Source organism: Solanum verrucosum, unplaced genomic scaffold, assembly GCF_900185275.1.
Source record: "Solanum verrucosum unplaced genomic scaffold, falcon-dt-bn FXZP01000234.1, whole genome shotgun sequence".
In the NCBI taxonomy this organism is placed as follows: domain Eukaryota; kingdom Viridiplantae; phylum Streptophyta; class Magnoliopsida; order Solanales; family Solanaceae; genus Solanum; species Solanum verrucosum.
The window spans coordinates 458,118-470,883 of record NW_026020440.1 but is presented as its reverse complement, the minus strand read 5'-3'; the positions used below and the strand labels follow the sequence as shown (position 1 = coordinate 470,883).

The window sequence follows — 12,766 nt, the reverse complement described above, 5'->3', positions numbered from 1 at the left end:
GCTACTCTTCTATCTCATACTAAGGTTGTGAACAAGACTGGTTTGGGAAAGGTTCACTTACCTACTGGAAGTATGGTTACTGTGACTCATCTAGGATCATGTTGCATTTTTCCTGATCAAGAAATCACAAATGTTATGCTCATACCTGAGTTACCATATAACTTGTTTTCTGTGTCTCAACTGACTAAGAAGGTGAAGTGTGCAGTGCTATTCTATCCTGATTTTTGCATTTTTCAGGATCTCTCAAGTGGCAAGGTGAAGGAGATTGGTAGACAAGATAATGGCTTGTATGTGTTCACAACAGGTCACAAGAAACCATGTACTGTTGTTGCAGTTTCTAGCACTGGTTCTTCTTCTACCAAATTTGAAGCACATTCATTAGATACTGATAGTACTAGTATGACTCTTTGGCACATGAGGTTAGGTCATACCTCATCTTCCACTTTACAAAGAATGTTTGGTCCTACTCCTTGATACTGGGAAAAATGTATCAGTAGTTGCACTATATGTCCATTAGCAAAACAAACTAGACTTTATATTCCATTAAGTACTACTACTTCTGATTGTTGTTTTCAATTAGTTCATGGAGATATATGGGTCCATATAGAATTCCAACTTATAATGGAAAAAGATATTTTCTCACTCTTGTGGATGATTATTCTAAATGTACCTGGTTGTTTTTACTACCCTCTAAAGCTGAGGTGGTTGTTGCTATTCAGGAATTCCTTTTCATGGTTAAGACTGTTTATTCCTCAGGAGTGAAATTTCTTAGAACTGACAATGGCTGTAATTTTTTTAACACATCCATGGCTGATTTATTGAAGTCCTTGGGTATTGTCCATCAAAGTTCCTGTATCTATTCTCTTCAGCAGAATGGAGTAGCTGAATGAAAGCACAGACATATCCTAGAGGTTGCAAGATCTCTCAGGTTCCAAACTGGTGTACCTCTGAAGTTTTGGGGTGAGTGTGTGACCACAACTATATACATCATTAACAGATTGCCATCTTCAACTCTCCAAGGTCTATCTCCTTTTGAGAAGCTTTATAGGCACTATCCTTCCCTGACTCACTTGAAGGTGTTTGGCTGTCTAGGTTATGTGACTCAGGTCAGAAAATTAGATAAATTCTCTCCAAGAGCCACTCCGACTGTCTTTCTTGGATATTCTCAGACAAAAAAGGCTATTTTATGTATGACATGGGTCCAAAGTGTTTGTAGTTAGCAGAGATGTTATGTTTAAAGAAGATTTTTTCCCTTTCAAGGCCACCACAAAGTCTTCCTCTCATTTATTCTCTATGAGTGATAACAACATGGATGGTATATCAGCAGCAGAGTTTACTGTGTCTTTACCTCAAGATGCTCCTGAGGCTGTTGCTCCTGTTGTATCCATTTCTTCTGAAGATCCTCCTACTACAACCCCTATTACTAGAAAATCCTCTAGACCTACCAAACCTCTTATGACTATGTTTCGAAAGAGCAAGGGAATGCTAATTGTTGCTATCCAGTGTCTCAAGTAGTCGATTATGATCATTTGTCTCCTATGTTTGGTGCTGCTTTAACTTCATATCTTTCCATAAGAGAACCTACTTCATATGCTGAGGGTGTTAAGGATCCTAATTGGGTGGTTGCTATGCAATCTAAGATTCAAGCATTGCAAGATAATCATACTTAGTTGAACTACCAATTGGAAAGAAGCTTATTAGCTTTAAATGGATGTTCAAAGTGAAATATACAGCCTCTGGTGCTGTGGAAAGGTACAAGGTTCGACTTGTAGCTAAAGGCTACAGCCAACATGAGGGGCTGGACTATACTGAAACCTTTTCCCAGTTGCTAAAATGGTTACTGTCATGTCTGTTGTTGCAACCAAACATTGGCTCATTTTTCAAATGGATGTTTATAATGCTTTTCTCCATGGTGACTTATTGGAGAGAGTGTATCTGGAGGTTCCTGTTGGGTTTGCTAGCCAAGGGGGGAAGCATGTTGTTTGCAAACTGCATAAGTCCCTTTATGGACTTAAACAAGCACCTAGGCAATGGAATAAGAAACTCACAGATGCACTAGTCCAACTGGGGTTCTCACAAAGCCATTTTGATTACTCTTTATTCACCAAGACTGTTCAGGGAGAATTGGTTATTGTTCTAGTGTATGTGGATGATTTGTTGCTGACAGGAAGTAACTCAGACCTGATCCTTCAAACAAGGAATAATTTAAAACAAAGTTCAAAATGAAGGACCTTGGGGAGGTGAAGTTCTTTTTGGGGATTGAATTTGCTAGATCAAGGAAGGGCATAATTATGAGTAAGAGAAAATATGTACTGGAACTGATAAAGTGAGCTAGGACTAAGTGGTACTAAACCTTTCAGCACACCACTGGAAACAAATCTGAAATTGACATCCACTGATTATGATGCATTCATCATTAATGAGAAAGGGGGAATTCCTAAGGCTGAAGACACATCACTTGCTGATCCTACTCAATATCAAAGGTTGGTGGGAAGACTGCTATATCTGACTATGACTAAGATTGACATTGCCTATGTAGCGCAAGTGCTAAGTCAATTCATGCATAATCCCAAACAATCTCACATGGAGGCTGCCTTAAGAGTAGTGAAATATATAAAGAATGCACTAGGTCTTGGTCTACTAATGCCTTCTGATAGCTCAGGGAAACTTGAGGCATACTGTGACTCTGACTGAGGTGGTTGCTTATAGACTAGAAGGTCAGTCACATGATACTTAGTGAAGTTTGACAATGCTGTGGTATTATGAAAATCAAAGAAACATGAGACAATAGCCAGAAGTTCTGCTGAAGCAGAATTCAGGAGTATGGCTTCTGTGGTGGCTGAGGTAACCTGGCTAGTTGGCTTATACAAAGAGTTAGGAATAAGGGTTGAAGTCCCAATAGATCTACACTGTGACAGCAAAACTGCTATTCAGATTGCAGCTAATCCCATCCTCCATGAAAGAACAAAACACATAGACATTGATTGTCATTTTGTGAGAGACAAGATTGCACAGGGCATTATCAAGACCTATTATGTGTCAACTAAAGAGCAACAAGCAGATCTTCTAACAAAGAGTCTTGGAAGACAACAACATGAATACTTAATGTTCAAACTGAACTTGAAAGATATATTTCAAGCATCAGTTTGAGGAAGGCAGTTAAATAGTTGATATTTTAGCATATAGAAAAGATACTGTTATAAGAAGTTAGTTAGGTTGTTAGAAGTTAGTTACTGAACATTATAAATACAGCCTGTACAGAGTCATTCTAAAGCTATGTTGAATAATACACAATCAGTTATATTTCGTTCTGCTTTACTCTTTGTAGCTTGAAGGTTCTCACATGGTGAAGATCAAGGATCTTAACAAATTTAATATGAATTTCTCCATAATTGATGAGCTTTGTTTTTTCATTTATTTTTAAAAAAATGATTTATCCTTCGATTTCTATTTTTTTGGCTCAGATTTTTTATAATTAAAAAGAAACTCCTTATTCTATTTGAATTTTATGTGACGAAGTATGATTATGTTTGAAGTCAAGTAGTTACTTTTTATACTATGCTTTTATAATTTTAATTTTTTAATTATGAAATTCAAATTCATAATGCACATCATAGTAAAATGCGCGCCTCTTTACCTATACAAATAAATCACTGCGAAAAACTCATCACAAAAAATAAATTAATATTAGAGATATATTGCTAAATATATATATAAGGCAGGGATATTTTGATCTTGAAATAAATATTTTTTTGCTTTTGTTTCTACATTTTTTAAGAAGCAATCTTTTTTAGCTTTTTTTTCAACAGTAGAAAAACTACTTCTACTTTTATTTAAAAACAGTTTTACTGATTAGCCAAATATTTTTTTTTCAAAATAATTAAGAAATATTTCTATAGCTATAATCGTGTCATCAATGGTAAAAGAGATATTTTAAGATAAATTATTACTAAAAAAAGAAATATATCTATAAAAATCATATAAATTTAGCCAGAAAAAATATAAGATATAACTTGTGAAAGAATCTATGACTTATTTATATGGGATAAAAATAAAATAATTAAATTCTCATAACTCTAACCATTAGTCAAACTCCCCTGATTAATGAATGGTCCCATCATCATATAGTTTGTTTTAGCTAGAGGTGTACAAGCCAAATCTTAAAGTCAAATCAAATCGACGAACCAAATTAAACCGAAAAAAAAATCGATTTGTGGTTTGGTGGTTGAAAAAAAAATCGACCACTATTCTTGATTTGGTTTGGTATTAAAAGAAAAAAAGTCAAACCAAACCCAAGCCAAACCGCCATAAAATATATGTTTATATATTTTATTTCAAATTTAGCCTTGGAAAATTTTGCAAATATCATACATAGAATTTTATTTTATTTATAGATAAAAATATTATTTATAATATACTTTTTTAATGTATTTTTAGTTAGTTTATAGTTTTCAATGTTTATATATTTTATTTCAAATTTGGGCTTGTAAAATTTGTAAATATTTTATTTTGTATTAAGATCCGAAGTTACAATCATATTGTTATAGTTTTTCAAATTCAAAGTTAACAATTTACTTTGTAAATATTTTGTTTTGTATTCAGTTTACATGTAGACTTTAATCTTATTAATTCAACATAATAAGCGTTGATATTTCAAAAAAAATGTTTTGTACTCATGTGAATTTTACCGTCTTTTCAAAAATTTCTATTCATTTAACATTTTTTAACTTTAGCTTATTGCACAGGTAAGTGAAAATATATTTGATCTCTTTTTCAAACACTGTATAAATGTAAAAAATTGAAAAAATTCGAAAGAACCGATTAAAATCGAAACCAAAAAAACCGACTTTATGTGATTTAATTTACTTTTTAGATTTAATAAATCAACATAATTGATTTAGATTTTTTTAATGAAAAACCAACCACACCGACGTATATACACCGCTAGTTTTAGCATATAGTATATAGATATAAACATAATATCACATGAAAAATCTAATCAATCATCGCAAACCCAAACAAACTCTGCTCTTCCGCCCAACACGTGGTCATCTATCCCTTCTCTAACCTTACTAGACCCACCTAAAAATGACCGACACGTGTCAATATAAGATATAGGGAAAAAAAATATGATATACCCTTAACTTTGTCATTTAAAATTGGTACTCGTTATAAAAGTAACTCATATATATCCTTACCGTTACAAAAGGAGCTCATATATACCCTTCATCTAACGCGAGTGAAAAAATTAGTTTTAAATTTATTCTTTTGACTTTAAATCTTTAAAATGTTCATGTGGATATATATGATCCTTCTAGTAAAATCCAAGGTATATTTTAATCTTTTTGCACACCAATATTTTTTTTTGACTTCTTTAATTATCATTATTTGAGTTTTTTTTTTCTTTCATTCTTTAATGTAAGGAAAAAATCAAAATTAGTTTTTCTTGTGACTATATTGTAATTTAGTTTTTGTATTTGTAAAAATAAAATAAAAAATAGATATCTATGATAAATTTTACAAGAAAATTGTTGAAACATAAATTATTGAAAGTCACTTTCATAACGAAGGGTATATCAGCTCTAAATAACAAAATTGAAGTTATATCAGACATTTTCCCTAAGATATATGATGAGGTGATTTAAGGTACGTTTCAATTTATTGTCCAATTTTTTTTTTTCAATAACTATATATTTTTTAATTCTTTAATTTTAATTTTTAAAAATATATTTAAAATTATAAAATTTAAATATTATATATATATATATATATATATATATATGTAAATTTTTTTTGTTAATTTAAAATCATAATTTAATACTTTCGATCCGTCAAAGATGTGGCACTGATTTCAAATTTTTGTACCAGAAAACGACAAAATAGATGCCATCACGCGCTTTAGCACAGAACACGTGTCACTATCAAATGGTGTATTTGTAGTTCTTAATTGAAAGGAAGGGTAGATTAGTCAACAAATTTTAAAATAAGGATTAAAATCAGTAGGCACGTGGCTTGGCGTGGACCGCACGCATGGAAAATTAAAGTAGAGGCTTTTACAGTGTGTTTCGTCGTGGAGTTAGATATTTGTAATTGCTTTTTCTTTTGCCTTTTTGTTTGATACTTTCACAAGTACAATGCTTTATTTGTTCGACGTTCTATATTCATATTAAAGTTTAATTAATTACATTGTTAAGGTATTTAAAATTTCTGATTAAAAAAAAAGAACTTGATTTGCTATACTACATCCTCTCATGTTGTTGCTTTATTAGCTTACTTCACCTTTCCTCCATTTTCGTTTTATTTTATATGATTACATTGGTATAAATATTGACATTTATGGTCAAGCAAATAAATACTTTTTTTTCATCCCGATTTATTTTAAAGTATTTGGCTAGAGATAAAGTTTAATAATAAAAATAGATTTTAAGAAAAATGGTCATAAATTATATATAAGTATTTATGTGGTCATAAATCCTAAATTATAATAGAATATCATTTAAAACTAAAATGATTGCTAAGAACTATAGGGTATTTGGTGCGGTTTAACATGACCTTGTGGTAATTAATACTCTATTATTAGATGACATCTTGACAACTAATACTAATTTAATAAGATTATAATTTATAGTATATGTTTCGCACTAGTTGAGGACTTTTGAGGGAATAAGATGGTGTGTGGGTTTATATTATATTTTGATAATTTTCGTCTCGTGAGCTATTAGGAGTTGCGTTAGATCGATAATTTATTTTCTATTCAATCACATTAAATTCATATACGTGCTCTCGTTTGTTTTAATTTGTTTCAAAATACGATGGTCAAATTAATTAATGTTTGATGTGAATTTAGATATAAAAAAAATATTTTATTTAAAATAAAACTTATATGCTAGAAATTATATGAAAAATGCTAAATATCACAATAATTAATAATAATTTAAAATATATTTAAATTTACTATAAATAATATCACAAGCAATTGAGCCAAAAATAAATAAATAAACTCTAGAAATAAAAAGCAACAGGAAAGGCGGGAGTAATGGGAACATAAATAAAGTAAAATTATAAAAGTATAATTTTACGTGATCTTTATGCTGACATCAACGTGATTTAATAATATACGTCGGTGAAGAAAATTAATTTTTCCACTTCTTTTTCTCCCTTTAGTATATAAAATTCAATAATTCCAAATGATATATTTAACAAAAAAAAAAATCAATAGGTGAGTTCATAAATATATTTAGGTGCCGCAAGAAATATTTATCATGTACGTAGTATTTAAAGCTTAACGGAGTAATCAAGGGGTTCATTCGAATCACTTCGTTTTTTTTTTTTTTTAAGTATATATATATTTGAATTTTCTTTGACCTTTTCATACATTTACTTTTTATATTTTAAACCTCATTAGTGAAAATTATTCATGCGTTTTATACAACATATTTTTCATATGTATTTGTGTACGAAAAATACACAACCAAGTATTGTATTCATAATGCTATATTTTATGTGGAAAGAGTAAAGACAACTAAATATTGTGTAACTTATGCTAGAATTTATATAGGTATTATTTTTTCTTATTAATGTAACTACAAACAACTTAAAAAATTAAGAAATCCATGGGAGGAGGTATTAAAAACAAATAAGACATGATTTTTTTATTTGATAGTGTTTTCAATTTACGTATAATACCGTATTTAGTAGTACTTATTATTACTATATAAAAATGGTAAGCAATGACATAATTAATAATATGAGATACTATTTTTATATCAATACACTTTATTCATTATTATTTATAGGGATAAGGGTCTGAAAAATATCCAACTTTAATCGAATTTGCTGTTGCGATACTAAACTTTCATAAGGACCTATTACCTCCCTAGACTATTTAATACCGTATTTTTTACCCCCTAAACTATTTGATAGTGTATTTTAAAGGTATATATGTGCCCACATGGACACATTACTATTTATAATTTTGCATTATTTCTTATGAGCCACGTGGGCAAATATATATATGTTTAAAATACGGTATTAAATAGTCTAGGGAGGTAATAGGTCCTCATGAAAGTTTAGTATCGCAACAGCAAATACGACCAAAGTTGAGGTATTTTTCAGATCTTTATCTCTTATTTATATTTTAATACACTTATCACTATTAAAAATAGAGGTTTTACCATTGTATATCAATGCAATTTTTTTTAATTATAAAACATAATTATTTTTCTTTTATTTTCATCGAACCAACTCACTGAAAAACATATTTTCATTAAAATACTCACTTCAACCACTTGCATCTCTTCCACTCCGCATAACCTTAAATTCGCTCCGCCCCACATAGCCTTAAATCCATCTCTTCTCGTATCCGCCCCGTCCTATTGTTATCCCCGGTCGGACCACTTAAAAATATAAAATAGGCTCAAGTCTAAAAGAAAGGAAGGGGGTTAAGTGATGATTAGGGTAGTCGGCGTGGATGTGTATTAACCCTTTGGAAAGTTGTGGCGTGGGAACAAAATGGAGTGCTTTCTGTACTGTACCAGACTTTTAGCTCTCTAATAAAGTCAAGTTTCCCATTAACTTTTCACTAATTTGAACAAAAAAATATAAGCCAACTTTGTAGTATGAAAATACAAAGAGTGTTATGCCACAATAATAAATAGATAGAGAGAAATATCTTTAAATTTAGCGTGAATTTACTAGTTCCATTTTGATATTGTAATCTGAGTGAAATATTTTTTAAATTTTCGTCAAATTTAGAGATATTTTCAATATTTTTTCCAGTTTTTTGTGATGAGTCTTATGCTCTTACAAGAATTTGAAACCACTTACTATATCATGTGGTAGATCGGTGTGAATCTAAATTTAGCTAGTCAAGTAAAAGAGTATTTTTAAAACTATCAATAATTTGGAAACGAAACTAATAATTTGTGTTTAGCTAATTCAAAAGTGTTTTCAATATTTCTCTCTAAATATGTATCCACCACCAAAAAGATATGATACAATGAATGAATTTTTTTATTTTATTTTTGAATATTTCGAATGTGAGTCTTAGATATGATTTTTTTTTTAATACAAAGTACTATCCCTCCAAATGAGACTCTACACATTTAGATTATTCGATCTCCAATACAGATATTCTACATTAAATAGAAAATAAAAAATATATCCATAGTAGTACAAAGTAGAGATGATTTATTGTTTATTTATGATAGAAAAATAAGTAATAATAATGGGTGCTATTATTATTTAGCCGTTTACTTTGTCGTTTGTGTGGCCTCCGTTGATGAGCAACGCCGTCTGTTTGCGTTTGACTGCACGCTTCTTTTTATTTTTTCTTCCACACCTTTCTTTGTCATATTATCATAAACAATTAAAACAACATTTACTATATTCTTTCTTTCTATTTTTTCATTTTATAAGATAATGACATTATTTTGGAAATTTTTTTAGCAAATACTTTCTTATATTATAGTGTACTTTTAATATAGCAATTTATACTTGAATACTTTTATGTACTAGTAATTAATTAATTAATCATGTAAACCATTTTAAATTTTATTAAAAACTTACTTTTTTAAATAATTTTTTTGAGATAATTAACTTTCTTATAATTTGATATTTACACAATGTTAAAATTCATTTTCCATTCTGTGAAAAATGTCAATCAAAGTTTTTCTTTTGCTTTTCTTCGATAAAAAATACTCCATAATTTTAAGTAATTCTTCAATATTTATTAAAAAAAATAACTTTAATTATATGTTTCATAATAATTCTACTGTCCAATTGAGAAATGAAGCTATAATAAGTGAAATTTTCAAACAAACAATTTGAAGGTGCAACTCTTGTTGTACACCAAATTCTTTCATTTTTGTTTTTTATTTTTCGGGAAACAAGAGTTATATATTTATACAAAATATCAAATAATGATGGTAGTTTTAGTACTATCAAAGATCGTGATGAAATGATATCTACTTCTTCATTTATTCAAAACTAGAAAAACTCAAAACTCAAATTCGAATTCTTTATATAGAATTAAAAACATTGTACTTCCTAATATGTAATTTTCTGACACAAATCTAAATTAGTCGTGTTTCTATATTTGTCTTATGCTGCGTTTGAACCGAGTTTATAAACTTTTGGACCTTTGGTGATTCTTCTTTAATTTTTTTTTTTTGGTTTTCATTCGATGTTTGATACTTATATTGGAGTCTAATTAAATTTAAATTCAAAATATAAAAATCTACGTTGAATAAAAAACTTTTTAACAAAGACGAGTTTATATTCAACGATCTCGTATTCAAGACTTTTAAGTAAAGATAGATAACCCTCGTTGGTCTTCTCTAATTTCTTTATTAGTTTTCATTTTTGGGGGTAAAAACAGCATTAACAGTTAACAAACAGCTCTACCATGAATTGTTAATGACTCTGTTTCTGTCTCTCTCTCTCTCTCTCTCATCCCTCTTTTTCTTCTATTTGTTCACTATTCTTGTCGTCTTTATTACCCCCTTTCTCTGTCTTCACCTATTTCACTCTCTGCTTCTCTGTGTGTGTGAATTCTCCACGCTTTAAACTTCTAATTTTAGGGATAAATAGTATCTTTCTCTTTCCCCTTCTCTTTAATCCCCCCCACATTTCTGCTCTGTTCTTTTCTTTGGGACACTGTTGTTGTTCTTTCACAAGTGTTTCTCTTCTTGTTTTAGTTAAGGAAACAAAAAATTCCATCTTTGGACCACTCTTCTTCTCAGTATGAACCTTGTATTCTTCAAGATCACTATACCCTTTTAACTTTCTTCTCCAAAGTTTCAATCTTTAATCACTTTTAGTCATGGTGGACACTAAGGAGATCAACACTAATGAATCTAAGGTACCCCTTTTGTGTTAATTTTCTCTAATTTTGGGGTTTGACCCTTTTGTGTTTTTGTGTTTGAGTAAAAAGAATGGATCTTTATCATTGATTTAGGTAAATAGTCTGTCATTCTTGTGTTTCTTTGGCTTGTCTCTACATATTTAAACCTCCTTTTTACTTACAAAATCACCTTTTGCTTTTTTGGGGGTTTTGATTCTTTTTCTTTTACCATTTGGTTTACTTTCTCTTTCTGGCTATGCATACAAATTCTAATGATGTTTTTCTTTATGTGTTGTGCCTATTTGTGGATTGAATATTTGTTCAATTATTTGTTATGTTATGCAGAGGGTGGTTCCACTTAATACATGGATACTTATATCCAATTTCAAGTTAGCTTACAACATGCTACGAAGATCTGATGGAACATTTAACCGTGATTTAGCTGAGTTTTTAGAAAGAAAAGTTCCTGCTAACTCGATTCCAGTTGATGGTGTCTATTCATTTGACGTGGTTGATCGCTCCACGAGCTTACTTAACCGTGTTTATAAACCTGCCCCGAAAAATGAGTCTGATTGGGGTAAAATTGATCTTGATAAACCCCTGAGTACTACTGAGATTGTACCTGTTATTATCTTCTTCCATGGTGGAAGCTTTACTCATTCATCAGCTAATAGTGCTATTTACGACACATTTTGTCGTCGTCTTGTTAGTATTTGTAAGGCTGTTGTTGTATCTGTGAATTATCGACGATCACCTGAGAATCGATATCCTTGTGCTTATGATGATGGATGGGCTGCTCTTAAATGGGTAAAATCTAGACAATGGCTTCAAAGTGGAAAGGATTTAAAAGTTCATGTATATATGGCTGGTGATAGTTCAGGTGGTAATATAGCTCATCATGTTGCTGTTCAGGCTGCTGAATCAGGGGTAGAGGTTTTTGGAAATATTCTTTTGCATCCGATGTTTGGTGGACAAAAACGAACAGAATCAGAGAGTAGATTGGATGGGAAATACTTTGTGACAGTTCAAGATAGAGATTGGTATTGGAGAGCTTATTTACCAGAAGGGGAAGATAGAGATCATCCAGCTTGTAATATCTTCGGCCCGAGAGGTAGAACTCTCGAAGGACTTAACTTTCCAAAGAGTTTAGTCGTTGTAGCGGGGTTAGACCTTGTTCAGGATTGGCAATTGACATATGTTGAAGGGTTACAGAAATCGGGGCACGAGGTGAATCTGTTATATCTAAAGCAAGCAACAATAGGTTTCTATTTCTTGCCTAATAACGATCATTTTCGTTGCCTAATGGAGCAGATAACAAGCTTTATACATCCTAACCATTCCTAGACTTACTTAACTACAACTACAGGCAGCAGCTTAAATATATAACACAAGCTTGACATCTCACTCGATCGGGTTATTTTTTTCCTCCCTCCTCTGTAGTGAATATAATGGTGTGTCATCAACATACTACATTGTTGATAAGAGTGTTCACCCTGATGGTTCTTGTCATTTGAAGACGATTAAGGCGTTAGCTGACGGAGTGTTGGCCTTTTGGGTGGATGCCTGAGAAATGTAACTTGTTGAGTTAATAGAAGAGTAATTTTCTGGTGATGTCTCAGTTGTTACTACTACTAAAAAGAACTAATTTCAGAACATGGATTGGAAAATTCATGATGTTGTAATCTTACTTTGTATGTTATAGTTGTGATTTAGAAGCAATATATGTATAAGATTTTGTTTGTTAACTTTGTCCCAAACATTGAGTCCTCTTTCCCCCCCTAAAAATCAACTCAAGGTAATTGTGCTTTTATCATTAGTGTTGATTTTCTTTGGGATTTGAAGAAGTGTACAAGTACTGCAACAACAAACTCTAATCCCACGTTCGTGGGATTTGGGAAGGATGATGTGTAAACAGTCGTACTT

The 12,766-nt window shown here is 30.9% G+C and overlaps 1 protein-coding gene across 1 annotated transcript; it reads left to right on the top strand.

Moving 5' to 3' along the window:
- The first annotated feature begins 10,546 nt into the window (after positions 1-10,546).
- Positions 10,547-12,209, top strand: LOC125808186 (gibberellin receptor GID1B). Its single transcript, XM_049487912.1, has 2 exons — positions 10,547-10,861; positions 11,189-12,209. Exons 1-2 carry the CDS (start codon positions 10,823-10,825, stop codon positions 12,185-12,187), a joined length of 1,038 nt encoding a protein of 345 aa, XP_049343869.1. The 5' UTR covers positions 10,547-10,822; the 3' UTR covers positions 12,188-12,209.
- The last annotated feature ends 557 nt before the right edge of the window (positions 12,210-12,766 follow it).

Excerpts from the sequence above, each read along its gene's own strand:
- LOC125808186 (XM_049487912.1), top strand. The coding sequence starts at position 10,823 with ATGGTGGACACTAAGGAGATCAACACTAATGAATCTAAG. Across the intron at positions 10,862-11,188 it reads TCAACACTAATGAATCTAAG|AGGGTGGTTCCACTTAATAC; the intron begins GTACCCCTTTTG and ends TATGTTATGCAG.